The sequence below is a fragment of the Malus domestica genome, chromosome 07 (assembly GCF_042453785.1).
Source record: "Malus domestica chromosome 07, GDT2T_hap1".
NCBI classification, from domain to species: Eukaryota; Viridiplantae; Streptophyta; class Magnoliopsida; order Rosales; family Rosaceae; genus Malus; species Malus domestica.
This window is the reverse complement of record NC_091667.1, coordinates 28,914,366-28,939,203: the sequence shown is the minus strand read 5'-3', so window position 1 is coordinate 28,939,203 and position 24,838 is coordinate 28,914,366. Positions and strand designations below refer to the sequence as shown.

Sequence of the window (24,838 nt, the reverse complement as noted above, 5' to 3'; positions counted from 1 at the left end):
CTGAAACTACAAGTAAGCTTCAAGTGAAATTGATACATTACCTTGTGCATCTCCACCAGTTAAAGATACCACCCCTGGATGGAGGAAGAGTACTTCCAGAGAAGATGCCACATCTACCTATGAGACAGATAAGGCAAGTCAAGACGATACCACACTCCGATACTTAGAAGTTTCGTGATTACGAGATCATTCTCTCACAATATTTCCTAATGTCATTTGTACTAAATCATTCACTTGTACTCACTAAAGGAGAGCTTGAACCTATGTATTTGTGTAAACCCTTCACAATTAATGAGAACTCTTCTATTCCGTGGACGTAGCCAATCTGGGTGAACCACGTACATCTTGTGTTTGCTCTCCTATCTCTATTCATTTATATACTTATCCACACTAATGACCGGAGCAATCTAGCGAAGATCACAAAAAGCGACCGTTTTTGCTGCCTAGGATCTATCTTGCAAGAGAACGGAGAATTAGATGGAGATCTCAACCATAGAATACGACCTGGACGGATGAAGTGTAAGAGTGCATCCGGCGTGTTATGTGACCGTCGTAGGCCACTGAAGCTCAAGGGAAAATTTTATAGGACGACAATAAGGCCAACGATGTTGTATGGCACAGAATGTTGGACGGTGAAGCATCAACACGTACACAAAATGGGTGTAGCGGAGATGAGGATGCTTCGTGGGATGTGTGGGCACACGAGAAAGGATAAGATTGGGCATGAGGATATCCAAGGTAAAGTAGGAGTAGCCGAAATTGAAGGAAAGATGAGAGAAAATCGGTTCCGGTGATTTGGACATGGGCAAAGAAGGCCGACTGACGCTCCGGTTCGAAGATGTGACTACGGGACAGAGGTTCAGGGCCGAAGGGGTAGAGGAAGACCTAGGAAAACTTTAGAAGAGACTCTAAGAAAAGACTTAGAGTACTTGGATCGAACGGAGGACATGACACAAAACCGAGCGCAATGGCGTTCTAGGATTCATATAGCCGACCCCACTTAGTGGGAAAAGGCTTTGTTGTTGTTGTTGTTGTTGTTGTTGATTCGTTAAAAGCTGACGTGGTTGTCACAGTTGTGTCATGTGGCAGCCAAATTTGTGCCACGTGGTAAAAACATAATTTTTTATTCATTTAAAATTAATTAATTAATGAAAAGTTAAAAAAACAAATAATAAAAAAAAACCCTAACCCATTTTCTTCCCCGACACCCCCTCTTTCCTTGCAACCTAAACCCCTTATCCCACCCCCACCCCACCCCATCCCTACCTCCCCCGCAACCCCCCCCCACAGAGACAAGGAGAAGAAGACGGGTTGGGTCTTGTAGCTGCTTTCTCCTTCTCAATCCACTTATCTTTTTTCTCTCTCTCTCTTTCTCTCTCTCTCTCTCTCTCAGTCCCTTTGCTTTGCCCTTCCCAAAACCCCAACTCCCTCATTTCGTCTCGGGAATTCAATTTCGCCTTTTGATTTGGGGGTTTTGGGTGAGGCAAGGTTGGGAGGGTTGTGAGGGAGGTGGGGGTGGGGTAGGGTTGGGGGGGGGTTGCGGGGGAGGTGAGGGTGGGGTGGGATAAGGGTTTAGGTTGCAGGGAGGGGGGTCTGGGGGAAGAAGATGGGTTATGGTTTTTTTTTTTAATTAATTATTTTTAAATGAATAAAAAATTATTTTTTTTGTCACGTGAGGTAAATTTGGCAGCCACGTTAGCTCTTAACGGATCAATGGATGAAAAAATTAATGGAGGTATTATATTGAAATAAAATAGTAGGTGAGGTATGAAAGTGAAATGTTTTGAAGATGTTGTATGTGATTGTAATAGATCCCAAACCTGAGGTGGTACAGTGTAATTTATCCTAAATTGATTAACTGAGTGAAACACAAAGACTAAATTGATCAAAATTAAAAATATAAATCAAATCAACTAAATAGATTTAGCTTATGCAAGATCTATTATCTCATCAATGTGAGACTTATTCTCAACAAACTCATTCACATGTGTGTGAGGGCGTGTTGAGAATGAGTTCCACATTGATGAGAAAATGGACCTTGCATGAGCTTATAAGTAAATTAAGAGAAAAGACTTTGCATGGCCTTATAAATAAATTGAAAAGGGCATTTCATACGTAGTGAACATATTGAAAATGGAAAACTAATGAAAATAGTTTGAAAACTTTGAGTTTTAACGATAAGGACAAAATAATGGGTAAAGTGAATAGTATAAGGATTGACTTTTTAGTATAAAAATATGGTTTTTCGTTAAAGTGAACAGTATCGCGGACTTTTCGTTAAAACTCCCTATTGAAAATGAGTTCTACATTAATAAGAGAATAGCTTTGTATTGACCTATAAGTAAGTTGAGCTGCGAATTTACTCACGCAACCTTCTATGATTGATGGGTCGAGGGAAGTCGTTTTCTTCTGAACCCACATGCTGGTTAGATAAGGAGGTGAATTGTCTGCCCTCCCATTTCCATACTCTACCCATCCCCTCTTGTGATGTATGGTCACAGTTAAGTCACGTCAACATTTTATATTAATTTTTTATATAAATAATAAAACAAAAAATAATAAGAATATAAAATGTTGACGTGGCTTAACCGTGATCACACAAATAGAAATGGATAGGAAGAGTACAAAAATGGGAGAGCAGACAATCCACCTCCGTTAGACAGGGCTACCTCATCAAGCGAGAATCATATCTCACATCCAGATGTCACCGTCTGGAACAAGGCCAAAATAGAATACATGAAGTTTCGTGTTTGTCGTCCATCTTATGGAATGGTTTTATTTCCTCTTAAAATGACGTCGTACTATCACAGGATTGTTTGTTTCCCTTCAATGGAAGGAGGGTGAGCTTTGCATCAGTTTTGGTTTGTTTGCGTATTACGTTTTTTGTTTCTTATACAAGCAAAATTTTGATTAAGGGGAAATGGAACATAAGAATTCGAGTACAAGAGCATATGCTCTTAATCAATTGATTTGCAATTTTGCAGCAATTTTTTTAATTTTTAGTTTTCTTTCTCTTCAAGTGCAAATGCTAAGCGACTGCTATATGTCTCTTTCCACATTCATTACAATTACGATTACTACTTATGATTATATATGTGTAGTTTCTCAGTAGTTTCATTGATCTTTCAATTAAGGTTTGTCTTCTCCATCAACTTCAGGCTTTATCTTTCATCTTTTCTCCTTCTTTCTCCACCATTACTTTTCTAACCGTCCCTTCAACCTCACATCTTTCAATCCCCAATCCCCTGCTCCAACTGTACCCCCAACCTCCAACCTTCCAAACATCACTTTTAGAGCAAGTCCACTCCTAAGGACTTTGTGCCAGCACTCAGCTCATTTATCCACTCCAGTGAACAATAATAGACTTCAATGAACAGTAATAGGCCAATGCATCTCCACCCCTAAAAAAATGCGCTGGCACCTAGTGAAAAAATGCGCTGGCACAAACGATCTCTACCCCTATAAAATGCGCTGGCACCTAGTGAAAAAATACGCTGGCACAAACGATCTCTACCCCTATAAAATGCGCTGGCACCCAGCCCATTTAAAATATTTTTAATTTTTTTCTAAAAGAATAAAAAAATAAAATAGTTTTAATTTCGGATAGGATTTTTAACGAATCTTGTCACGCCACGTGTCATTATCTGAACGTACTATTTTGTGAATAGATTTCTACTAAGATTTTCAACCAATCCCGACACGTCACGTGTCACTTCTGTTTTACAATAATTTAGCCAAGATTTTGATAAGATTTTCAACCAATCATGTCATACTACGTGTCATTATCCGAACGTACTATTTTGTGGATAGATTTCCGATAATATTTTCGACCAATCCCAACACGCCACGTGTCACTTCCGGTTTACAATAATTTAGCCCAGATTTCGATAAAATTTTCAACCAATCACGATGACGTGTTGGGCAATTATCAAGGCTGCAGCTAGAATGTTTGATGTCGAGGCTCTTCGATCCATGACGTGTATTATTCTCCACAACATGATTGTTGAAGATGAGTATGATTATGATGCCGTCGATGAATATGAGCCGGATCCGATGAACAACTCAAGAACACGTATCTACTGTGCTCCTGATCGGACCGAAGATCCAGTGTAACACGAGCCGTTGGAATGCGATGGACGTTACAATGAATTGATCGTTCAACGGTACACTGATGTGCAAGAGCCATACTAGCACATAACCCGCCAGAATGACTTGATTGAGCACCAGTGGGGATTGCATGAAAACGAAGATAATTAAAATGAGGCTTGTGGTTGAAGAATAAATTGTATTTTTTTTTAAGTTTATGTAATTCTATGTCGTGTGTTTTGTTTTTAAGTTTAATTGGTGAGTTTATGTAATCTTATTTCATGTGTTTAAATAAAGTACAAAAATAAATAAATAATTACATTAAAATTGCATAATAAATTAAATAAAAATAAATAAGAAATAACATAAAAATTACATAAGAAATTAAACAAAGTTCAAACCTTAAAAAAAAACATAAGAAATTACATAAGAAATTAAATAAAGTTCAAAAGAAAAAAGAAAGAAAAAACATAAGAAATTACATAAGAAATTAAATAAAATTCTAAAAAAATAAGAAATTACATAAAAATTATACAAAGTCTCTTGAGTTAGGATATGTGGTGCTAGGATCTTGGTTGCCATGTGGTGTAAAGGTGGAAGATGAGGGTTAGGTATTGAAATGTAGATAGTATAGAAAATATTGAAATGTAGATAGTATAGAAAGTGTAGAAAATATTGAAATGTGGTGTAAAGGTGGAAGATGAGGGTTAGGTATTTAAAGAAAAAAAAATAACTTTTTGAAAAATTTTCTGTTTTTTTTTTTTTCTGTATTTTTTAATAATTTTAATGTATTTAATTAATCTCGACCGTTGGATTTGAAAATTTTTCAAATCCAAGAGCCAAGGAGCTGCCACGTGACCAACGGTAATAAATCTTACCGTTGGGCCTTTTTTTTAATTTTTAATTTATTTTTGGGGGAATTAACGTGGACCGTTGATTTGTGATCGGACGATCCAGTTTAAAAGTAAAATTTAAATTTTTTTTACCATTGGAAATCCAACGGTCTAGAAAAACTAGCCGTTGGAAATCCAACGACACATAGCGTGCCACGTCGCCTCCCTGGTGAGAAGTCAGTGCGCCTGCGCCGCGGGCCCAACCTGTCAGCCACTCGCGCGTCAACTGCACGCGCTTGGTGCAAAAAAAATTTAATATGCCGTCTGACACCACGCTGGCGTCAGATGGACCGGGCCACACCTCAGTCAATTTTGGACTGGGCTAGAGACTGGCATGGGCTGGGTGCCAGTCAATTGGGTCAACTGGAGGGGATTCACTGGGGGTTGGCCTATTTTTTCGGCTGGGTGCTGGGCAAAAAGCCCTCTGGTGGACTTACTCTTATATTTTGCCCTCACTGTTTGATCATTAAAACATGCGTACAAATCATAGGACTCCACCCCACCACCCCCCCCCCCCAAAAAAAAACCTCTCTCTCTCGCTCGCTCTCACTAATGCTCCCTCCAATGTAGAATCCAACGGCCAGGCAAAAAAAAAAAAAAGACGACACATACTCAAAAAGCAAAATGTAAGTCTTCTAGCAAGTGGTTTTCTCCTTTTTTTTTGTTAAGAAAAAAAAAAGACGATACATACTTACACCAAATCCCTCTAGAGCCCGAACTTCCATTTCTCCTATCCGTTGTCCCCTTTACTTGACCCTTCCTCTAATAAGGGGTTGTTGTGTAGCAAGTGCATGGTGTCCACTGGGACGTCCATGTATTTTATCATCAACTTGATGAATTAATTTGAAGATATAAGGCCTTCCTATTATAACAAGTTGTTCAAAAGGATCTCCTATTCTTCTATCAAATATTCTGCTTTTTCCCGGATACTCCGGGTCAAATACCCGAACTTCCAATTTTTAAATGTGGGGGATTCAAATTTGAGCATGGTGCAAAAACACTTTCTTATCCAACTGGCATAACCTATATTGTAGAAGTTATTAAGGTTTTCTAGAGCCAAAAAGTGTTTTATGATAATCAAAAGCGTTTTTTGGGTCTAGAAGCAACTTTTTAAGAAGAATAAGAAGAAGCGCTTCAAAGTGTTATTTCAAAAAGCATTTAATTTTAATTGAAATTTCGACTTGTTTATATTACTTCTTCGGCTCTTCCATAAGATTTTATAAGCAGCATTGTTCACTTACGTTATGACTTGTGAAATTATAAGATTGTACAATTATGGATTAGATAAAAGGGAAACATTTGATAATAGGGTTTTGTTGCTTTGAGACTATACCTTGTATTGGATGTAACCCTTTTACTTGAGAAGTGGAAATGGGGCACCGTGAAGGAAGCGGCACCCCCGGTCCTTAATGTGATCCTCAGAAGCTTAAATATCCGCAACCGATCGAGTGAAGTCAAAGATAGTGTCGGAGATCAAGCAAGAGACCGGCTCCTCCTAATTAATATCTTAGATAAAAATCCGACCAAGCATTCTGTTCGGGCAGGAATATCGTCTGTGATCGTTCCTGGCTCGAGCACACAGCTCTCCGTAGAGTTGGCACTTTGGTTGACTGTCGGGTTCTTGCTTTGTTCGTCAGGCTGCAAGAAAAGGACAGGATTAATTCTGAAAGGTGTCTTTGTCGGGCCTTAGATATAGGTCGTGAGGCTCACAGTCAAAACTAACTTAAGTGCTGAGGCGTGCCACTGCCATCTCAATATGGCAGATGTGAAATGAGTGGATTTAAGTCAATTACTTGTGCCCCAAGTTACTCTAACTTCTCATTATCTAAGGATTGTCGTGGATGGGTTAAGTCCAGATTAGGTTATTTTCTATGCCTTGAGATCAAGGACTTTTGTATATCTTGTATGGTAAAGGGGCAGAGGTTCAGGTCTAATCACATCATTAAGTGGATCCACTCTTAAGATAGTGAAACCCTTTAATTAAAACCAGATCCGAGAGTAAGCTGAACTTTGGATCATTAAAAGACCTAAAATGATTTGAATACATACTATGGAATTCATTACAACACTAGATCTATTAAGTAAAAGACAAAATAAAGGGAATTGGGCAAGATTGAACCTTGTCGGGTAAGGCTGGACCTTTCACCGTTTCTTTTCTTTGCCACTACAGGGGTTTGAGGGTTTCAAAGGAGAATGGATGACAAATAAAGTTACAAGAGAAATCAATACTACTTGGTGAGCAGCAGAGCTATTAAACTAGACAAAAGATGGCTTTTGTGAGGGTTGATCCTGAAAATGATTGAGGTTGGGGGCTGACTACAGCTTCGTATGCAAATCTGGCTTGAGCAAAGTTTGTGTATTTGTTTGTTTGATTGGTTGAGTGTCCTTGTCTCTGGGCCCTCTTCCTCCTTTTATAGGCGAATTAGCCTAACTGCTTGTAGCTTGGTTCCTGCTCGAAAGCAACTTAGGGGTAGTGACTCATCAGTAATTTACGTACTCTGCCATCCAGAAAGTGCTTTTGAGTTGAGAGTAGGTTGATTTCCATCAAGTGTCACTTCTTTCAAGCCACTAGTCTTTGCATTAAATGTGGAATCATCATTTTGCCTTGGGCTAGGCGAATGGGTTTGATGTTGGGCCTTCGGGCAGAGTCATGCCTTCTTGGTTCTTGTTAGGCTTCTGTTCCTTCGCCCCAAAGTTCAAATATTAACCCAAACACATTCTTTGAAAGGCTCGACACATTTAGCATTTCGGGTAGAACGAAGAAGTGGGATTCTTTGTGGAGGCCTTGGATTCGGATAAGTCGACAAGGATTGAACGGTAGGCGAAGTGTGGGTTTAGGGTTGAAGGTTGAGAGAGTTGAATCGGGTGTGGATATATAATGGTTATGGAGAAGCCTTTGGTGTTTAGAATGTTGGCCAGTTCTAGCATAGGGCTTATGTACCCTTGGAATGGCAGTGAGAAGAGTATCACTCTCCGGCCTTTGCTTTGCTCCATTTGAAATTCTAAGAACGACTGTTACTTAGTTTGTGAGCTTATGAATTTCGTATATACACTACATGTTAGATGGAAAGCTTTTGAAGAAACATTTAGTCCCCCCATCCATCAAGTTCCACTCAAGATTTTATTTTAACTCTCATCCCCTGGTCTGATTACAATATTTAGTTTTTTCAGATCTCTGCAAACCCTTTTTGCACCTTTTCCCCAAAGGAAATCCACCAAATTAAATCCAAGATTGATCTGGAAATGCAGATGGACTTAGTGCGTTTCTGGATCCAAATCAGGAGCATGCCTTTGAACTCATGCAATGAAGAAAATATTGAAAAGTTGGGAATCCATATTATCTATATCATTGGTAAGTCGATTACATGCATGTCGATGTGCTTGTAGCAAACTTACGTAGAAATGAACTGACGATGTGATGTCATTTTATCTTATCAATTGACTTGATAAGTTATAATGTCTAAAACAAGTTTTTCCAACATGAAAATGACAAATTTGAATATGACGTTGCCTATATGGACAAGAGAAATATTTTCATGTCTGTAAAGATGGATAATACAATTAGCAATATTTGGCAGATATTTTACCTATACATCATGAAAATATGTTTTTGTATGATACAAGCAATATTATAAGTATTATAATTAAATTTAGGACCTCAAGTGTAAAGATATTACAAGTTTGGAGCAATTTTAAATTTATGATATCTTTAACACAATTGGCTGCCATACGTCTCTTTCCACGTTCAATCAATCAACTTTATTAAAAAAATGTAAAAAAACTTGTTGAACCAAGCCAACTAAAGATTGGTATGAAGAGCCATCTTCTTTGAGGCAAAGATTTGCCTCCTCCATCAACTTTAAAGCTCTGTCTTGGATCTCTTCCCCTTCTTCCTCCACCATTAGTCTTCTAATTGTTCTTTCAACCTCACCTCTCTCAATCCCATGCTCCAACTGCAACCCTACCCTCCAAACATCGCTCACATATCTTGCATTAACCATTTGATCACTGAAACATGGCATACAAATCATAGGCACTCCTTCACAAATACTCTCTAACGTAGAATTCCAATCACAGTGACTCCAAAAGGCTCCAACTGCTGGGTGGGCCAATACTTCTCTTTGTGGAGCCCATTTCACAACATTTACCCTCTTGTTCAATGCTTCTAGAAACCCATCAGGTAACGTTGCAACCCAGTTCGACTCTTGAACTAATCAGGGTCGAACCACCCACAAAAAGGGTTGGCCACTATTGGCCGAACCCCAAGCAATCTCCAAAAATTGAGCTTGATCTATCTTGGCAACGCTCCCAAAGCTAACATAGGCAACGGATTTTGGCGCTTGAGTGTTTAGCCATGAAATGCAACTTTGGTCTTGTGCTAATAAACTACTTGAAGAAGAAGAGGTTATAGGGCAACACTTGTGGGATGGACCCTGTGAGAAAATTGGAATATTGGGTAAGTATTCTTGGCGAATTGTGGCAAGTGCATGTCCTTCAAGATCTTCAAAAGTATTGAAAATGAGTCCATAAGAAGCCTTGGTTTCATTTGCTATGTTGGTTATCAGTTGATTGAAATCCTCAAGGTCGCAATTGGCTATCATGGGTAGGTCTTTAACTTAGATAAGTGGAAGCTCCATCACTGGCTCTTCTAGTCGAGAATCTTGTTATTGTCAAATATAAGTTTTCTAGTAAATACAAACATAGTTTTCCTTTTAACAAGATAATGGATATTCTAAAACTAATGCTAATTTATTAGGAGGGAGAGCAAGGGATAAACATGCTAACCTGGCTATTTAGCTTAATCCAAATTGGCATAAGTTGTTTATGTACCAATTTGAGGACGTTTTAAAATAGTTAAAAGTGTTTTCTGGTAAACAAAAATATGATTGGATCTATAGAGTGATTTCTAAAGAAGAAGAAGAATCACTATGAAGTTTTTGTTCCAAAAAGCACTTGGGTTTTTAAAGGGAGATTTTGGATGCGGTCTTTAGTTATGAATATTCTTTGATTAAAACCTTATTGGTTTTTAATTTTTGATCGAGGTCCCTGAAATTAATGTGATAATTTATTTCTATGTACGTTACTATATTTTTTGAATTAAAAATTAGAAATTTTAGTTGTTTATATAAATGAGATTTTAAATATAAAAAAACCATAATTTGTGGGATTAAAAAATTTAAAATATAAACATACTATTGTGTGTGTGTGTGTATAAACATGGGTACATTCATCAAAATTAACCAAAAAATTTATTGTATCAAAACATGGGTACATTCTTCAAAATCACAAAAAAAAAGAGAAGATATTAGGCTTAATAACATTAGTAAATTTCTTCGATTAAACTTGACATGAATACATTTTAAAATCAAAGAAAAAAGAATGTACCCATATAAGTTTAAAAATGGATTAGAAAAAAACTGAATAGATTTTATATATAAAAAAAGGTACATTTTACATATAACAAATTGGTATATTTAAAAATGAGTACATTTTAAGATTAAAAAGTTTTACATGAATGGGTACATATAATTAGCATGGGTACATTTAGCAAAATAAAAAGTACAAATAAAAAAAATATGGGTACAAATACAAATAAACTTTAAAAAATATGGGCACAAAAAGAAATTAATATATGGGTACAAATTAAAATTGAAAAGAAAATTGGTACAAGTTAAAAAAGAATTACAAATTAAAAATGGGTACAAACCAAAACTAAAAATATATGATAAAAAATATAGTCATAAATATAAATATACTAATTGTAACATTTTTAACATTAAATGAATATATCTATAAATAAAAAAATATTTTATTATTGAAATAATTAATGATGTTATTAATACCCAAGGACCTTGATAAAAATTTGAAAAGGTATAGGATTTTAATCAATTGAGTAACAAAATGAAGGATGAAAACCTAATTTCTCTTTAATAAAATTTTGTGACATGTTTATAATAAAAGTACAAATTGCATTTTCTTTTACGAACAGAAATGCTACTTACACAAAGAAAATGTCAGTATGGTGTTTTCAGTGTACTCATATTACGTGGATTAGTAACAATGATCAGATAAAAACACATTTAATAATAGGGTTTTGTTGGCTTGAGATTGTACCTGGTATTGGTACGTAACCCTTTTCCTTGAGCGGTGGAAATGCCGCATAAACAGCGAAGGAAGTGGCACCCCCGGTCCTTAAACATGATCCTCGGAAGCTTAAAGATATCGGCAACCGATCGAGTGAAATCAAAGAAAGTGTCGGAGATCAAGCAAGCGACAGGCTCCTCCGAAGTAACATCATCGGATAACAACACGGCCAAGCATTCTCTGAAAGGTTCGACACATTTAGCATTTAGGGTAGAACGAAGAAGTGGGAAATTCTTTGTGGAGGCCTCGGTTTTGGACAGGTCGACAGGGATTGTATGGTTGGTGAAGTGTAGGTTTAGGGTTGAAGGGTTGAGAGAGTTGAAGCGGGTGTGGATAATGGTTATAGAGAAGCCTTTGGTGTGTAGAATGTTGGCCAGTTCTAGCATAGGGTATATGTGCACTTGGAATGGCAGTGGGAGAGTATCACTCTCCGGGCTTTGCTCTGCTCCATTTGAATTTCTAAGAACGACTGTCTTGCTTAGCTTGTGAGGCTGTGAGCCTATGAATTCCGTTGTATAATACACGTTAGATGGAAAAGATTTTGAATAAATATTTAGTCCCCCTATCCGTCAAGTTAAAAAGTGTTTTGTAGTTACCAAAACATTTTTGGATCTGTAGTTATTTCTAAAGAAGAAGAAGAATCACTTCGAAGTTTTTGCCAAGAAGCACTTGAGTTTTTAATAAAATTTTTGACATGTTTATAACAAAAGCATTTTATAATCTCTTACGAATAAAAAACAACAATATTACTTATAGAAAGAATTCTAAACGAGACATTAGTCTTGGTATAGTGTCCTCATTCTACTCATATTATTTAGATGTGCAATGATGAAATTAAAACACATGTAATAACAGGTTTTGTTGGCTTGAGATTTTACCTGATATTGGTAGGTAACCCTTTTCCTTGAGTAGTGGAAATGCAGCATAAACAGCCAAGGAAGCGGCACCCCCAGTCTTTAACATGATCGTCGGCAGTTCAAAGCTCTCCGCAACCGATCGAGTGAAGTCAAAGAAAGGGTCGGAGATCAAGGATGCAATGGGGTTCCCCGAATGAACGCCATCGGATAACAACCCGGCCAAACATTCTCTGAAAGGCTCAACACATTTAGCATTTAGAATAGAAAGAACAACGGTAAGATCCTTGATGGAGGCCTCGGTTTCTGTCAAGTCAACAGGGGTTGAATGGTAGCTGAAGTGTGGGTTTCGGGTTGAAGGATTGAGGGAGTTGAAGTTGGTGTGGATGATGGCTACGGAGAAGCCTTTGGAATGGAGAATGTTGGCCAGTTCCAGCATAGGGTTTATATGCCCTTGCAATGGCAGTGGGCAAAGGATCAGTCTCCTGCCTTTGCTTTGCTCCATTTTTGAATCGAGATTGTTTTTTGTTTGCATAGCATATGAATTTGGTATTAATAAAGCTTGGTTACATAAAAAAACAAGCAGGAGCTCTCATCCAATAACAACTTGATGAGTGTCCAAAATCATTGAAAATTAAGAGCTTGAACAAACAACTCGGATACTAGTTAAGCTATTATTGGTGAGAAAATTTTCATTGTAATCGGAATACAAATGGTACATCACGTATTTTTATATAAGTGATGGAAAATTGTGTTTTTTTAATTATTAACTTTTTAATATATATATCCCACTATTTTTATAGTGATACGTGGTGTACTATCCCGTATTTCGTTCTCATTAAAAAATTTCTCGTTATTGAGTGAGAGCAGAAACTCCTGTATTTTTTAAGCAACTTTGTTCATTTGGTATTATCCTTAAAAAAATATTAAAAAAAAATCCGAACCGAAGACGAACTTTTTACATAAGCTAGAGCAGCCGTCTCAAATTTAATCACGCAACTCCTAAAACTTTTTCTGACTGAATGGGTCCCTGATGTTGATTTTTTTTCTTTTCTGAACTACAGGCTCACGATAAGACTCGCAAATAAGATAGTGGAGGAAATCTTGAATCCCATTTGCATAAAGTAATTCTGATAATGGAATGAGGATAGGATAGGTCCTCTATTTTAGGATTCCGGTGACTCTTTAATTGTATATATTTATCGTATATCATGCAATCATAAATTATTTTAAATATTTTATTTAAAATTTAACACAAATAACATCTCACAAAAATTGACCACAAGATTTATGATAAATAAACACGATTAAATAATCTCCTAGATTTTCACAAAGTAAATCTGAAGATGATCCTCATTCCTGATAATGCATTATCATACTGGTTCGATCTATACCGATTTTCTTCACATTTTAACAACCAATAATTTGACCTATTACTGCTATCGTTGTCTAATATATATATATATATATATATATATATATATATATATATATATATATATATATATATATATACAAAGAGCTTAAGGGGAGGGATCCCTATTTTTTGAAAAAAATGGGGATTAGGTGTGGGGCCCACTTCACATCAAATTTCAACGATCCGAACTGTCTATTTTGTTAGTCTCGATTCATAGATCATCCTTGCAAAAATTCAATTCAATCCGAAATCATTTGCCTATTTAATTATCAATATCAAATTTCATATTTTCTTATATAACAAAGTATTCGTTCATTTCCTTGAACCCAATTAGATGTCTTAAACATTTCCAATTTAGCTAATATTTTGCAAGGATGATATATGAATCGAGACTAACAAAATAGACGGTTCGGATCGTTGAAATTAGATGTGAAGTGGGCCCCACACCTAATCCCCATTTTTTTCAAAAAATGGGGATCCCTCCCCTTAAGCTCTCTGTGTGTGTGTATATATATATATATATTCATAGTTTGTTAGAATACACACTTTTTTGGGCTTATTGAGCTGGGCTCTGTCTACTTGGATTTCCTTAATCTCTGTTGGGTTTTTGCCTTTTTTGGATTGGCCCCGTGTTTTAAATAAATGTTAATTTGTGATAAAAAAATAAAATAAAAAATGTCAAAATAAAAGAACAATAATGGTGGAAATGTATTGAGCCCTTATATGACGATGTAGGTTCAAATCCCGTTAATGATTAATCTAACAAAATATATCGTTTGACAAAAAAACAGGAACAAAACAGTTTTGATGAACTATTTATATGTTATTCTTGTAGAACACCAAATGGTTTGAATGATTAAATATGTTTAACCAACCCATCCAAAGATTGGTTTGAGGAGCCACCTTGCTTGAGGCAAAGATTTGCCTTCTCCATTAGCTTCAAGGCTCTGTCTCTCATCTCTTCCCCTTCCTTCTCCACCATTACTTTCCTAATTGTTTTTTCAATCACACCTCTCTCAATCCCATCTTCAATCTGCAACCCGACCTTCCAAACTTCACTCGCATATCTTGCAAGAACCATTTGATTGGCGAAACTTGGCGTACAAATCATGGGGACCCCCTCACAAACACTCTCGAATGTAGAATTCCAACCTTGTGGGTCTAAAAGGCTCCAACTGCCGGATGGGTCAACACTTCATTTTGTGGCGCCCATTTCACAATGTGTCCCCTCCCGTTCAAAGGCTCAACCAACCCACTAGGTAATTGTTCGAGCCAATTCGATCCATGGACTAAATTAGGTCGAACCACCCATAAGAAGGGTTGGTCGCTATTGCATAGTCTCCAAGCTATCTCCAAAAATTGAGCTTCTTCCATTTTGGCAACGGTCCCAAAACTCACATAAACAACTGACTTTGGTGCTTGAGTGTTTAGCCATGAAATGCAACTTTGGTCTTGTGACAATAGGCTATTTGAAGAAGGGGAAGGGGAATACTTGTGAAATGGGCCTATTGGGAAAATTGGAGTATTGGGTAGATACTCGTGGCGTATTTTGGCCAGTGAAGTTTCTTCAAGGTCTTCAAAAGTATTGAAAATCAGTCCATCTGAGGCCTGAGCTAACATAAGCAACAGATTTTGGAGCTTGAGTGTCTAACCATGAAATGCAACTTTGGTCTTGTGCTAATAAACTACTTGAAGAAGAACAGGTTGTAGGACCACACTTGTGAAATGGACTAGTGAGAAAATTGGAATATTGGGGTAATATTCTTGGCGAATTGTGGCAAGTGCATGTCCTTCAAGATCTTCAAAAGTATTTAAAATTAGTCCGTAAGAAGCCATGGGTTCATTTGCCATGTTGGTCATCACCTTATAAAAAACCTCAGGGTCGCAGTTCGTCATCATTGGTAGATCTTTAACTTTGAGAGGTGAAAGCTCTGTCACTGGTTTTTCTAAGCGAGAATCTAACTATTGTCAAAATAAAAGGTCAAAAATAAATTGTCTAAATCTTTGTAGCAATAATATTTCGGCAATATAATCACTACAAGAAAGTTACGACTAGCACTTTATATCCTTACTCAATTATGTGCGCTAATAATTAATACACATAGTCAGCCATGTATTATATATTCAGGCAATTAAAGGGTGATGCTATACACACGCCTATTTTTATTTCTCACATACTCCTCTTAATATTTGATCGTTAAATCAAATTAATTGAAGAAAATCAATAGACAAAAACTAATAAGGATGTGTGAGAGGGAAAAAAGAGTGAATAACACTACTCCAATTAAAACACTTTTAGCAAGTATATATATTCTGTCAAAATAGAAAGCCAAATACAAGTTTTCTAGTAAGTACATATATTTTGTCTTTTAACAAGATTGTGCATATTCTAAAATGTTAATTTATGAGGAGGGAAAGCAAGGGATAAGAGTATCATCAATGTGGCTTTATCGTCCTTGAGGCTACTATATTTGTAGCTCTAATAAAAAAAAATTCATCTCTAATGGGCTAGAAAATGAAGCTACTTCCATTACATGGGCTAGCAATTTCATTCTTTGGATAGTAAAAAAAAATAGGCTACATCTAGCACCAAAAACCACAAAGACCCACACCAAATTGAGGGCCCGACCTTGGTTTTTTTTTTTTTTTTTTTTTTTTTTTTTTTTTAAGTTTAGAAATGGAGTCCATTTCTAATTCAAAACATGATTTTAAGAATTTATTTTTCAACCATTTGTTTAATTAAGAAAACATAAACAAACAACGGCTATATTCTGTGCGTTATTAATTAAGAAAAAAATATTGTGCTCTCTCATTAATCTTCTAGATTGAAAAGTTCATAAAAAAAAAGTGATGAAATTTAACATTGGTAGTTTAGAGACCTAAACCGAAACATAAACCAATAGCTGAGGTTAAGATAAGAGAGCCTAATCCAACGGTGAGAACCTAATCTAACAGTGCATAGGTGATCAAATTAATCTAACTTTGTTAGAATTTGAATTTTTTTTTAGGTTGAAATGTGACATCTCACATCACCCAGGGGAGTGATCCTTAAATGTATATTCTCATCCCTACCTAGCACGAGGCCTTTTGGGAGCTCACTGGCTTCGGGTTCCGTAGGAACTCCGAAGTTAAGCAAGAAGGAGGTCAAAGCACTCCCAGAATGGGTGACCCACTGGGAAGTTGCTCGTGAGTTCCCAAAAACAAAACCGTGAGGGAATGGTAAGCCCAAAGCGGACAATATCGTGTTACGGTGGTAAAGAGGGCCCGGGATGTGGTGGACCTGGGCCGGGATGTGACATGAAAAGTTCCTAAAAATATTTAAGATAACATGTCCAAAAATTAACTTAAGAAAAGTTAAGATAACAATAAATTTACAGCATAATCAAATTATTACATAAATAAATATATACCCCATACAGAGCCAGAAATATATTTAGCCTCATATAGAGCCAAAAAGGTATATAGTCACTCATTGGGAGGGATTCATTTTTAGAGTCCTAAAGATTTCTTAGAGCTCTAAATTGGGCCATATGTACCACTTTTTCAGCCTCATATAAAGTCCATCATTGAAGATGCTCTAAACATGCTAACCTGGCTAGTTATCTTAGTCCAAATAAAAATACTACATTTACCATCTGTTTATATTATCATTTGTACCATCTATCTAATAGAGATGGGACTACATGTATTAGTATGTTATACATCTATTAAAGAGATGACACTAATAGATGATAAGGATAGCACTACTCTAATCCAAATCAACATAAGTTGTTTATGTACCAATTTGGGATCCCTTTTAGAAAAGTCAAAAAGTATTTTGTGGTACATTTTTGGATCTATAGTTATTTCTAAAGAAGAAGGAGAAGAATCACTTTGAAGTTTTTGCCAAGAAGCACTTAGAGTTTTTAATAAAATTTTAGACATGTTTATAACAAAAGCATTGTACAATCTCTTACGAACAAAAAATAAAAATGTTACTTATAGAAAGAATTATAAACGAGTCATTAGTCTTGGTACAGTGTCCTCATTCTACTCATTATATGGATGTACAATGATGAAATTAAAACAGATTTAATAACAGGGTTTTGTTGGCTTGAGAGTTTACCTGATATTGGTAGGTAACCATTTTCCTTGAGTAGTGAAAATGCAGCATAAACAGCCAAGGAAGCGGCACCCCCGGTCCTTAACATGATCGTCGACAGCTTAAAGCTCTCCGCAACCGATCGAGTGAAATCGAAGAAAGGGTCGGAGATCAAGCATGCAAATGGGGTTCTCCGAATTAACGCCATCGGACAACAACCCGACTAAGCATTCTCTGAAAGGCTCAACACATTTAGCATTTAGAATAGAAAGAACAACGGTGAGATCCTTGATGGAGGCCTCGGTTTCTGTCAAGTCAACAGGGATTGAATGGTAGCTGAAGTGTGGGTTTCGGGTTGAAGGATTGAGGGAGTTGAAGTTGGTGTGGATGATGGCTACGGAGAAGCCTTTGGAATGGAGAATGTTGGCCAGTTCCAGCATAGGGTTTATATGCCCTTTCATAGCATATGAATGTTGGTATTATCCTTTAAAAAACGAACCTAGGACAAATTTTTATATAAACTAGAGCAGCCGTCTCAAATTTACTCACGCAACTCATAAAACTTTTTCAGACTGAATGGATCACTGATGTTGAATTTTTTTTTTTCATAATCACGGGCTCACGACTTTTAGACTCGCAGATAAGACGGTGGACGAAATCTTGATCCTATTTGCATAATGTAATTCTGATAATGCATTGTGATGTTCGTTGGATCCCTACCAATTTTCTTCACATTTTAACAAATAACAATTTAATTTATTACAACTATTGCTTTTCAAAAATAAAAAATAAATATTCATAGTTTGTTAGAGTGCACACTTTTTTTTGCTTATTGAGCTGGGCTCTGTCTACTTGGATTTCCCCAACATATGTTATTCTTTTTTTGGCCAAAAAACAAATCTATATTAATTAATAAAACACTTATTGTCAACTAAAATTCTATAAAATTATCAATTTAACCATCTAATTAAAAAAAATATATGAATAAGAAATATGAGGCAACAATTTTACTGTTTTTTTTCTTCAAAACATCACTTACATGTGATCCTAATATATCTCTAATAAAAATAAAAAAATTCACACCTCCACATTCTCTATCACTCTCTTCCTCTCTCCTTCTATTTCAAAAACACAAAATAAAAAAATTCTCACACACTTTGTGTGTGCCCATTGTTGGAAAATATTTGTATTTTGGTTTATTTGAATGTTTGGTTTTATGGGCTTAGCCCGTTAGCATTAGGGTTTCGGTTTCTTACCTTTTTAGGATTAGGGTTAGTTTATTATAAATAACATGCTTGTTATTCAGTTGAGAAATAAGTTAGTCACAATGTAGTCTCTTAGGGTTTTGTAGCCATTCCGGCATTCTCGTTTGTTTAATAATATTTCTATTATTTTGTAGTCTTGTTCGTTTCACACTCTGATATTCAATTTGGTATCATAGTAGGTTTGATCCTTCGGGATTTAATCTACTTCTGTTTGCTCGTATCAGTTTATTTGTTTTTAGATTTCGATATTAATTGTTGGTAGTCTAAACCGCATCTGGAGCATCTGCACCCTTCACGAACCTGCATCTCATAGCTTGATCTGCACTTTGACTCGGGTCGTACCCACATCGACTTCTACGATTCGAATCTGTCGCAACCGGTATAAAGTCCTGCATTTTGACTTTGCACTGGAGTTGTTTTGTTTGTTGCAATCCCTTTCCTTTTGCTCGACTTGGTTGCTGCATGAATTGAAAAAAGGCCCAGCAGGAGGAAAGAAGGAAAGGAAGAAAATTAAAAAAAAAAAAGGAAACAGAAGAAAAAAAGAGGAAGAAGGAGAAAGAAAAAGGAATAAGAAAAAAGAGGGGGATTTAAAAAATAAATAAAATAAAATAAATAAAAGGAGAAAAAAAAGGTAGAAAAGAATAAAGACAAAAAACGTTGGTTCTTTGTTTGAAGGCCCACACGGGCAAAAAGAAATATATGGTCTGTTTGATTGGATTTTTTTATTGTTTGTTTGGAAGTTGGTATTGGTATCGTTATCGACATCGGCATCAGCATTGGAATTTGGAGGCTTACATCTACATCTGCTTGTTGGCAAACTCATATTGTGTACCGCTATGAGTTTGACAGGGGGTGTTGAAAAATATTTGTATTTTGGTTTATTTGAATGTTTGGTTTTCTGGGCTTAACCCGTTAGTATTAGGGTTTCGGTTTCTTACCTTTTAGGATTAGGATTAGTTTATTATAAATAGCATGCTTGTTATTCAGTTGAGAAATAAGTTAGTCACAATGTAGCCTTTTAGGGTTTTGTAGTTATTCTGGCATTCTTGTTTGTTTAATAATATTTCTATTATTTTGTAGTTTTATTCGTTGCGCACTCTGATATTCAACTCCCATATGCTAATATTTCATTAAAAAGAGAGAAAATTACACACAAAAAAAAATGTCCAAGCCAAAGCAGAGCAGTAACTCAAAGTCTCAAAATATCAAGAGGCTCACACAAGCAAAGACTCAACAACAGACAAAAAAAGGACCCTAATCTCCAACAACAAACAGCTACCAGCGACTGTAGCCGCACCGACAGGAACTGCAGCCGCGGAGACAACGCCAAGTTGAGTCCTGCAAAAGCCGTGTAGCACCACGCAAACCCATACCCAAAAACACACCCAAACCGTAAATCAGATCTTGAAATGCCGAAACAAATTGAACCACCGAGATCCCAACCTTTCATAGCCGCACCTGCACAGAGATCCATGAAACCAGACAAGCAAACGAACAGGGGCAGGGCAAAAGGGGGTGTGTAAAACACCCTTGTTATGATGCGAATCGTACCACACCTCGCCCAAATTTTCCGGTAAACAGGTACGGCAAGGGGCTATGAGGTGTGGATCTAGAGAGTCAAGTAGGTGAAGCACTTCCAGGTCTAATTTATGGCTGGGTGAGGAGATGAATATGGGGAAGCATGAGGGGGGGGGGGGGGGGGGATGGGTTTGCAGCGAAGGGGAGCCAAACTTGATATCAGGATTTGGAAGATAGGGAGAAAAAAAGGATGGAAAGAAAGAAAACCAGAAAATTGGCAATAAACACCAAGAAAACGACTATGTACGTCGGGAAAACACCGTCCGTCTCTCAAAACGGCAGTCGGAATCAACTACGGTTGGGAGCGGAGCAAGGGGAGGTTATATATGTTATTCTTGTGGAACACCAAATGGTTTGAATGATAAAATGTGTTTAACCAACCCATCCAAAGATTGGTTTGAGGAGCCACCTTGCTTGAGGCAAAGATTTGCCTTCTCCATTAGCTTCAAGGCTCTGTCTCTCATCTCTTCCCCTTCCTTCTCCACCATTACTTTCCTAATTGCTTTTTCAATCAAACCTCTCTCAATCCCATCTTCAATCTGCAACCCGACCTTCCAAACTTCACTCGCATATCTTGCAAGAACCATTTGATCGGCGAAACTTGGCGTACAAATCATGGGGACCCCCTCACAAACACTCTCGAATGTAGAATTCCAACCATTGTGGGTCCAAAAGGCTCCAACTGCCGGATGGGCCAACACATCATTTTGTGACGCCCATTTCACAATGTGTCCCCTCCCGTTCAAAGTCTCGACAAACCCACTAGGTAATTGTTCGAGGCAATTCGATCCATGGACTAAATCAGGTCGAACCACCCACAAGAAGGGTTGGTTGCTATTGCATAGTCCCCAAGCTATCTCCAAAAATTGAGCTTCTTCCATTTTGGCAACGGTCCCAAAACTCACATAAACAACTGACTTTGGTGCTTGAGTGTTTAGCCATGAAATGCAACTTTGGTCTTGTGACAATAGGCTATTTGAAGAAGGGGAAGGGGAATACTTGTGAAATGGGCCTATTGGGAAAATTGGAGTATTGGGTAGATATTCGTGGCGTATTTTGGCCAGTGAAGTTTCTTCAAAGTCTTCAAAAGTATTGAAAATCAGTCCATCTGAGGCCTGAGTTATACTTAACAAGTAAACAATGAACTCAAAATATTTATCGGCATCGCACCCTTTAACCACCGGAAGGTCTTTGACTTTGAGAGGTGGAAGCTCCTTTACCAGCTCTTCTAGTCGATAATCTATTGGGAAAACAATTAACTAAATATTAGTTGTCACATTAGTATACATGAATTAGTAATATCACGTGACCGTGCTACACATAAATTTTTCGAATTAACTGATATGCAATGTTAAGAATGAAATTGCTTGTAGGGTTGTACCTTGTATGGGAAGGTAACCCCTTTCACGCAGAAGAGGAAATGCATAATAAACAGCAGTGGAAGTGGCACCCATGGTCTCTAGCACAAGCCTTGGGAGCTTGAGGCTCTCAGCAACAGGTTGTGTGAAGTGAAAGATAGCATCAGAAATTAAGCAAGCAATAGGCTCCTCTGAGTTAGCGTCAGCAGATAACAAGCTAGCCAAGCATTCGCGGAACTGTTCAACACATTTGACATTCAGAAGAGAAAAAAGATGGAGAATGTTATTGGTGGCCGCCTCGGATTCAGATAAGCCGTCAGGGATTGAGATAAACGTGAAGTGTGGATGGGCTGATGGGTTGAAGTTATGAGAGTTGAAGTTGGTGTGGATAATGGTTATGGAGAAGCCTTTGGTGTGTAGAATGTTGGCCAGTTGCAGCATTGGGTTTATATGTGATGCAGGAAAAGGCAAGGGGAAGAGTATCACTCTCCGGTGTTTGCTCTGCTCCATTAGAGGGATTATGTGGTTGCTTGGCTTGAAAATGTTGTGACTAATCAATCACAAAAGTTCTTTATTTATACTAGCTAATTGGAAGCTAGGGCATATGTCACAATCTCTGTGCCTAATTTTATAAGGGGAAGGGGTTTTTGAACATTAGTCCTTGCAAAATATTAGAATTAAAAAAAAAAAAAAAAAAAACCTTGATGCTAGATTACATATTTAATTTAATCTCTGTACTTTTATTAAGATTTATATTCTATTTTTGTTATTTAATGTCTTCACATTAAAATTTTAATTTTATTGATATGCACATATTAGTTCTTTCAATTATAAATGAACATAAACGAGAAAATATTAAAAGAAATTAGTGACACATAAATATGTAAATATATGTGTACATAAATGACTGTATCGAAATGTTTGTACTTACATATATTATAATGAATCTAAATGTATGTACCAAAATGTATTATATTGAATTACTGTACTTAAATATCAATACCGAAATGTATGTACTAAAATATATTATATTGAATTAGTGTACCAAAATTTACGTACCGAAATGCATTATATTGAATTAATGTACCTATATATTTGTATCGATGGATATACTGAAATATATCAAATGAATTAATGTATCTAAATGAAAGATTATACAAATTGTATTCGAATATATTATATAAAAAATTAGTTTACCTAAATGGAGACATCAAAATATATTATGATGACTGAAATGAAAATGAAAATTAAATGTAATTAATACATTTAAAATAGGAAAGAAAGAAAAAAGAAATAAAACATCAAAATGTAATTAATAAATGAGATGATTAAATGTATCATAGATTAAAATTAGATTTTAATCTTATATAAGGTTATAATTTAAAACTCATCTTTTTTAAGGATTAAAATAAAGTTTTCTATTTTATAAATCAATCTCTGACCTTTTCTCTCCAACCATTACAGGGAGTGTGTGTGTGTTAGGCACTTAGGGCACGTTTACGTAAGGATAATCGGCATCAAGAAACAGAATTGAATTCTAATTACGGAATACTCCGGTGTTTACCAAATCTAAGGGAATAAAAAATTAGTGGGTCCCACACAAATTTTGGAATCCAATTCCGAAATTTGGAGCAATTGGACTCCTAACTATGGGATGGTATTTGGATTCCGGAGGAATGATGTGACATCCCACATCGCCCAGGGGAGTGGATCATGTAAGTCTTATATGTATATTCTCATCTCTACCTAGCACGAGACCTTTTGGAAGCTCACTGGCTTCGGGTTCTAACGGAACTCTGAAGTTAAACGAGTTCGCACGAGAGCAATCCCATGATAGGTGACCCATTGGGAAGTTCTCGTGTGAGTTCCCAGAAACAAAACCGTGAGGGCGTGGTAAAGGCCCAAAGTGGACAATATCGTGCTACGACAGAGTCGAGTCCGAGATGTGGTGGGGGCCCAGGCCGGGATGTGACAATTTGGTATCAGAGCCAATCCTTGGCCGGAAGTGTGCCGACGAGGACGTCGGGCCTTTAAGGGGGGTGGATTGTGACATCCCACATCTCTCAGGGGAGTGAATCATGTAAGCCTTATATGTATATTCTCATCTCTACCTAACGCGAGGCCTTATGAGAGCTCACTGGCTTCGGGTTCCATTAGAACTTCGAAGTTAAGCTAGTTCGTGCGAGAGCAATCCCATGATGGGTGACCCACTGGGAAGTTCTCGTGTGAGTTCCCAGAAACAAAACCGTGAGGGCATGGTCGGGGCCCAAAGTGGACAATATTGTGCTACGGCAAAGTCGAGTCCGGGATGTGGTGAGGCCTCGGGCTGGGATGTGACAATTGAGGGGGCGAGGAATCCATTTTTCTTACCCATTGTGCCCTCGCATAAAAGTGGAAATTCCAAAGAAACCCAAGCTCTCGTCCATAGTGTTATCCCTCTCCTTCTCCATCACCACCGTCGCACATCCATTGCCTTTCCCAGGACATAAACTCGGCCACCATCATCTTCCACAACAATTAAATTACAAATGTAGATCAAACCAAAAACCAAGAAGAACCTTGCTGCAATTTTATTAGGTATTTTATGAACAAAATGTCAAAAACCAAGCCTCCACACCAAGCCAACATGAAATCACAGCCCTGTAAACTAATCCTTCAACATCATCGCCACCACCACCACTGCCCATCGGCCACAAACCCACCTTCAATTTCAAACTGTTGAAAGATGAGAAAGGAGGAGAAGGAGAGGAACAATTAGGTTGGGGTTTGGTAATTGGTTAGTTTGCTTTTTAATTTTATTTTATATCATTTGACTTTCTTTTAATCGGCATATAAAAATAATTTAATATAACAAGGGTATTTTAGTAATCATATTAGTTTATATTCCGATTCATGTGAACTAGTAAACAGTTTATATAGATAAATGTCATTCTTACTCTGATTCCAGAAAGTTTTAGTAAACATTTTTAATAAGAATCTGATTCTAACTCATCTTCAATCCAATTCCTCCTCAATCTGATTCATCCTCAATTCAATTCCCTTCAATCTGATTACGGATTAGTAAACGCGTCCTAAGGCTTGTGCTTTTCTTTACCAACCTGCTGCATATATAGTTCAATTTCATAAATAATGTAACTGATAAATTAGTTCTTCTCCTGTTAT

At 36.9% G+C, this 24,838-nt stretch overlaps 3 protein-coding genes and 2 pseudogenes across 3 annotated transcripts; all 5 read right to left on the bottom strand.

Annotated features, from left to right (window-relative positions):
- Nucleotides 1-8,606: 8,606 nt before the first annotated feature.
- Nucleotides 8,607-13,411, bottom strand: LOC103453302 (UDP-glycosyltransferase 76E4-like). Its single transcript, XM_029105916.2, has 3 exons — nt 12,002-13,411; nt 11,094-11,622; nt 8,607-9,412 (listed from the first exon to the last, which is right to left on the bottom strand). The coding sequence occupies exons 1-3, from the start codon at nt 12,510-12,512 to the stop codon at nt 9,385-9,387; spliced, it is 1,068 nt and encodes a 355-aa protein (XP_028961749.1). The 5' UTR covers nt 12,513-13,411; the 3' UTR covers nt 8,607-9,384.
- LOC139197451 (UDP-glycosyltransferase 76B1-like) lies at nt 8,651-10,308 on the bottom strand (annotated as a pseudogene).
- A 773-nt stretch (nt 13,412-14,184) lies between the features above and the next one.
- On the bottom strand, nt 14,185-15,014 carry LOC103453283 (UDP-glycosyltransferase 76B1-like). The gene is given in 2 exon segments (XM_029105918.2): nt 14,185-14,549; nt 14,552-15,014. Coding segments are annotated over 2 exon segments (762 nt in total). The 3' UTR covers nt 14,185-14,250.
- LOC139197450 (UDP-glycosyltransferase 76F1-like) lies at nt 14,185-18,026 on the bottom strand (annotated as a pseudogene).
- Nucleotides 18,027-19,842: 1,816 nt separating this feature from the next.
- Nucleotides 19,843-22,390, bottom strand: LOC103453280 (UDP-glycosyltransferase 76B1-like). Its single transcript, XM_008392822.4, has 2 exons — nt 21,700-22,390; nt 19,843-21,558 (listed from the first exon to the last, which is right to left on the bottom strand). Exons 1-2 carry the CDS (start codon nt 22,184-22,186, stop codon nt 20,648-20,650), a joined length of 1,398 nt encoding a protein of 465 aa, XP_008391044.3. The 5' UTR covers nt 22,187-22,390; the 3' UTR covers nt 19,843-20,647.
- Between the last annotated feature and the right edge of the window lie 2,448 nt (nt 22,391-24,838).

Excerpts from the sequence above, each read along its gene's own strand:
- LOC103453280 (XM_008392822.4), bottom strand. The coding sequence starts at position 22,186 with ATGGAGCAGAGCAAACACCGGAGAGTGATACTCTTCCCCTTGCCTTTT. Across the intron at positions 21,559-21,699 it reads GGGTTACCTTCCCATACAAG|ATTATCGACTAGAAGAGCTG; the intron begins GTACAACCCTAC and ends TTTTCCCAATAG.
- LOC103453302 (XM_029105916.2), bottom strand. The coding sequence starts at position 12,512 with ATGCAAACAAAAAACAATCTCGATTCAAAAATGGAGCAAAGCAAAGGC. Across the intron at positions 11,623-12,001 it reads GGGTTACCTACCAATATCAG|GCTCACAGCCTCACAAGCTA; the intron begins GTAAAATCTCAA and ends CGGAATTCATAG. Across the intron at positions 9,413-11,093 it reads GGGTTACGTACCAATACCAG|GGTCCATCCCACAAGTGTTG; the intron begins GTACAATCTCAA and ends ATTTTCTCACAG.